The sequence below is a fragment of the Adiantum capillus-veneris genome, chromosome 29, assembly GCF_014529385.1.
Source record: "Adiantum capillus-veneris isolate H3 chromosome 29, ASM1452938v2, whole genome shotgun sequence".
NCBI lineage: Eukaryota > Viridiplantae > Streptophyta > Polypodiopsida > Polypodiales > Pteridaceae > Adiantum > Adiantum capillus-veneris.
This window is the reverse complement of record NC_140959.1, coordinates 27285698-27290055: the sequence shown is the minus strand read 5'-3', so window position 1 is coordinate 27290055 and position 4358 is coordinate 27285698. Positions and strand designations below refer to the sequence as shown.

The following is a 4358-nucleotide window of genomic DNA, read 5'->3' as shown; positions in this document are numbered from 1 at the left end:
AGCTCATGGGAGAGCTCTTCGCGAAGAGACCAGAATCGTGCAAGCTTGGCGTTGCAGCGTAGCTCTCGCCGTTGCTAACACGATGGAGTAGATATCTTTCGCAATGTAGTTTCCATAGTGCGCGTAGAGAATAGAAGAAGACCTCACTCACTCTTTCACACAAAATACACAATCACGACACACTTAGTTAAGCTCAAAAGATGATTTTAAAAAAAGTTCTCCGTAGGGTTACAAAAGTTGGCTTTTATACTTCAGCTTTGGAAGTTCTAACTTATCAAAATTACCTCTTACTTTCTACCAAGGGTTCAACTGATCCGCATATTTAATATATTACAATCTGAAAACTCGATTACTCGATTAAGTCTTGAAAAATAATTATAATGGAGTTCGTCAAATAAAATGATACAAAATGAACTTTCCAATGTTTAACCGTCAACACCCACTGTGTGCAATAAGCGGGGTAAAGAGCACTGATCGAGCAAAAATCTCTCCTCAATGTCAAATTTATCAACTCATAAACAAAAAGATGAGAGATTCTTTCGATTTTAGGAATGTACATGTTCTTGATACTAACTCCATATGGCATAGAAGTTATGGGTAGCCTCATACACTTGAGTCAAAGACCTTGCCTAGTAACAATCAGGGTGGTGAGGCCATTTAAGGGTGTTCAAGTTGTATGTACCAATCGAAGGAAAAGAAAATTGTCAGAGCTTAATCTCCTATTATGTTCCATGCATTTGCATCAAAATTAAGTCGCAAGATAGCTGAAGTACAAAATGCTTGTCTCATCAAGTATTCAATGGTAAAGATGGGATGGATTTATTTAAAACTTGGTCTAGTTTTGGGCAACATTGTGAAAAAACAAGGTGAAGTGTAAGGTTGGCTTCTAAAACAGTGTAATGAGATGTGCCCATATAATGCTCTTAGAAGAGAGGACTCTCTTTCAAACCTAAAATATCAAAGAAAATTTCAAATAGTCAACATTTCACATCAAATGTATGTCCAACACCCTTCTTCACTAAGGCTTGTTTTAGAAAGCCAACAAATGTTCCACAAGCTTTTTGAGGACCTTTTGGATAAAGAGGATAATCTTCAAAAGGATGGCATGAACATTGATATGATGATTTGTGCATTGGACCTGTTGCTACAAATTCTGCAGATGCAAAAACACATGAATTGAAAGTAATTTACTGCACCTAGCAGTCCAAATTGGAGGAGCCTTGCAGTGCTGCACAACACATGACACAAGTACTCCTCATAATGGGAAGCTCTTGACTATAAGCCAAAACTCAGACAGAATGCATGCATCTACAAGCTTAGCATGCAGGAGTGATGACAAAAAAATCATACGACATTTCTTCTGGGCATATGGCTTTTCCTTCCAATCCGCCTGTATTTAATTTGGGTCGAATCCTGCTCTTAAATTAAAGGACTCTTCCAATCCGTCTGTATTTAATTTGGTGCTATTCTCACAGCACAATCCACTCCCTCCGAATTTGTAGTCTTTAGTTCAAGGTAGACAAAAAATGACTAGCAAACCTACAAGACAATTATCCACTTTCCCCCAACTTCAATCGGTGTATTTATAACTGGCAAACTACCTGCCTTGATGAAAGTTTTCCACACCGATGTCTTCATCCCAATGTTCGGACATAAAAATGGCGTCACAAACCATCTGCATGAGTTGTAGCAAGACACTTTTGCTAATAGTGAGGTGCCTTCAAGGTAAAACAAGACATTTATACTCTAATTGCAATACATAAGACAAAGACAATGATCTAAACGCCTTTCTCCTGGCCAAAACCTATGGGACCTTGTAAAGCTGGCAGACAATGCCAGATATAGGGGGAACAAACGCAAAATGTCACACATGATACAATGAGTAACAAATCACAAAGCTAGTTGCTAAGCCGGTGTAACAACGAGCTAGCATCAAATGTATAGCAATCATTGTAGAAGACAGTGTCTCTATTCTCCATGCTGCAAGAACCCCCAAATATGATGATCTCACAAGCTTCCTTACTGTGACGGGCAACCATTGCCGAAGCTCCTCTTAGCGGCGGCCAAGCTCCACTACGACTCTTTACTAATGTCCACTCCATGGTTTCCACATTGAGAAGCTCCAAACCTGGAAACATTTCTCCATGTATACCTACTCCCCCATAGCATGCAGACAGCTGTGATTCACCAAGTAGCCCCATTGAATGAAATGAACGTGCACAGGGGGGCGACTTTGCTACCTCTTTTTTCCACTCTAATGTCTGCAAGTCCAAGGAGAACAAGTCATTCTGACGTCCCACAGAGTCTCTCCCACCGAACAAGATCATTTTGTCCTCCTTCTTGAGGTCTTGATTTGCGCCCACCTTCACAATGAAAGCCGCATGTGCTGCTCTAGGAGATGGCTTGGCACCCTTGGTCTCTACTCTCAGCCATTCCATGGATGTCAGATCAAACACATGCAAATCATTAAACCACGTGAAGGACATGGTTGCTTCATCATTATTGTCGTCGTCGTCATCCTCTTCTTCAGTGCTCTCATCACCGCTAGCACTCATTGCATCAGTATCTGAGTGAGGACTTGGCCCGTCCTGATCCTGCTCCTCTCGGGTATCAGCCTCCCTTCCTGGCGCCAAAGAAGGACCGAATCCACCAAAGACATACATTTTGCTTCCCAAAAGGCAGGCAGTATGCTTATCACGAGGACTAGGAGGTAGCCCCCTCACAGGAAATCTGGACCAAGCCCAATTCTTGGTATCTAGAATAAATACATCATTCATGTATCTGGGAATGGCAGTAAAAGCCCATGATCAAGACTGCTAGAAAGAAAGGTAGAAGGGGTAAAGCAGACATGAAGACTCACCCTTCCAGCATGGAGGATCCTCCAAAGAGGAGCACGCGCTGGTCGTCCAGAACCACCGCAGATGTACCCGTTCGAGGGGTGGGTTGATCGCCCGTGGTAGCCAGGTACGACCATTTCCCTTCCTTGAGGTCCAGCACAAACTGCACGCAGAGAATTACCAGTTTTGCCGGCAATTCACAAGAACACATCCAAAGAGAAGCAACTTACCGTGTCGTTGAATTGCTGAGGGCCAAAGGCCGGGGATACGGCTCCCCCGCCCAGCAGCAGCAGGCGATGGGCATCCAAGGCCACAAGCAAGTGCGCTTCTCTAGGTGATGGTGGCAGCCCCGTCAGTTGCAAACCCTTCCAACTCACCTCCTGCACCCCCATGCCCCTCTCTCTCTCTCTCTCTCTCTCTCTCTCTCTCTCTCACACACACACACACACACACGCACGCACGCAACGCGCGCGCTTCTATTCCCGCCCAAAATGAAAGTGTTCACAAATCGGTAGAGGCAAAGTGCTTCGTCATCCTGTATAACCGGAAGTCGATAACAAACTCCTATACATGTACAAGCTTTCAAGGCGATCGCAATTAGAGAGAGCAAGCACTGAACAAGAGTATGGATCCCTAAAGAAGATTGTCGAAATGAAAGGTGTGTGTGTGTGTGTGTGTGTGAGAGAGAGAGAGAGAGAGAGAGAGCACTTATTATTTTTTTTGCATAAATCTTCTTACGCCAAGTGAGTGTAAGTGATTGAAACGATTTGATGAAAATAATATGCCAAAAAGTTGAGGAATTAAGAACGGAACATTGAATGCAGCATGCAATGATTTCTTTACAATGAAATGGACAAATCTTCTGTGGAGAAGAGGAGGAGGACTATATCAGTAAGATGCTCTTCAAAGTTGCGCGTGTGGGAAATTGGTTGACAAAAAAATAGCGCAGAACGAATTGTTTAGCTGACTGAAGGTGGCTGGGGACCACGTTAGAGTAATTTAATTCTATAGTCTCGAGTAGGCCGAGCACGTCTGCAATTTGCACGAACAACATACAATGGTGTTTTGTGGAGCAACTAGCTAGCACGGCGATGTCGATGGTGATTTGTCGACTGAGTGTATCCCAGGTGATGTAATGTGGATGCCATGGGGTAGGTGGTTGAACTGGCCATGGAATGAACTCGCTCCATTTATGCATGTATTGTTTGAGCACCCACTCTTGCAAATGTGGGTAAAGACAGTATTGCAACTTGTACATTGCAGTCTCAAATTCTGGCTGTTGTTCAATCAGATCAGTTGGAATTGGCCTACCCATTCTAAACTGAAAAGAAAAGGCATTTAAATCAAAACAGTTGATAAGCTGTCATGTCTGCCATAGTTTGAATGGAAACAAAAAGACATTGTTGTAGGCAATGTTCAAAGTTATGTGACAAAGACAGGGAACAAAACAATGAAATGAAGACGACAGAAGTTCACAGCTATACCTTCTTGTTTTTTTTCAAAAAATAATATTTTCTCAAC

The 4358-nt window shown here is 42.9% G+C and overlaps 1 protein-coding gene across 1 annotated transcript; it reads right to left on the bottom strand.

Annotated features, from left to right (window-relative positions):
* Positions 1-1715: 1715 nt before the first annotated feature.
* Positions 1716-3354, bottom strand: LOC147418942 (uncharacterized). The gene is made up of 3 exons (XM_086505531.1): positions 3068-3354; positions 2861-3000; positions 1716-2781 (listed from the first exon to the last, which is right to left on the bottom strand). Exons 1-3 carry the CDS (start codon positions 3227-3229, stop codon positions 1899-1901), a joined length of 1185 nt encoding a protein of 394 aa, XP_086361657.1. The 5' UTR covers positions 3230-3354; the 3' UTR covers positions 1716-1898.
* Between the last annotated feature and the right edge of the window lie 1004 nt (positions 3355-4358).

Coding starts and splice junctions, on each gene's coding strand:
- LOC147418942 (XM_086505531.1), bottom strand. CDS start 3,229: ATGGGGGTGCAGGAGGTGAGTTGGAAGGGTTTGCAACTGACGGGGCTG. Junction 3,001..3,067: donor CTCAGCAATTCAACGACACG/GTAAGTTGCTTC, acceptor CTCTGCGTGCAG/TTTGTGCTGGACCTCAAGGA. Junction 2,782..2,860: donor GGATCCTCCATGCTGGAAGG/GTGAGTCTTCAT, acceptor TGCCATTCCCAG/ATACATGAATGATGTATTTA.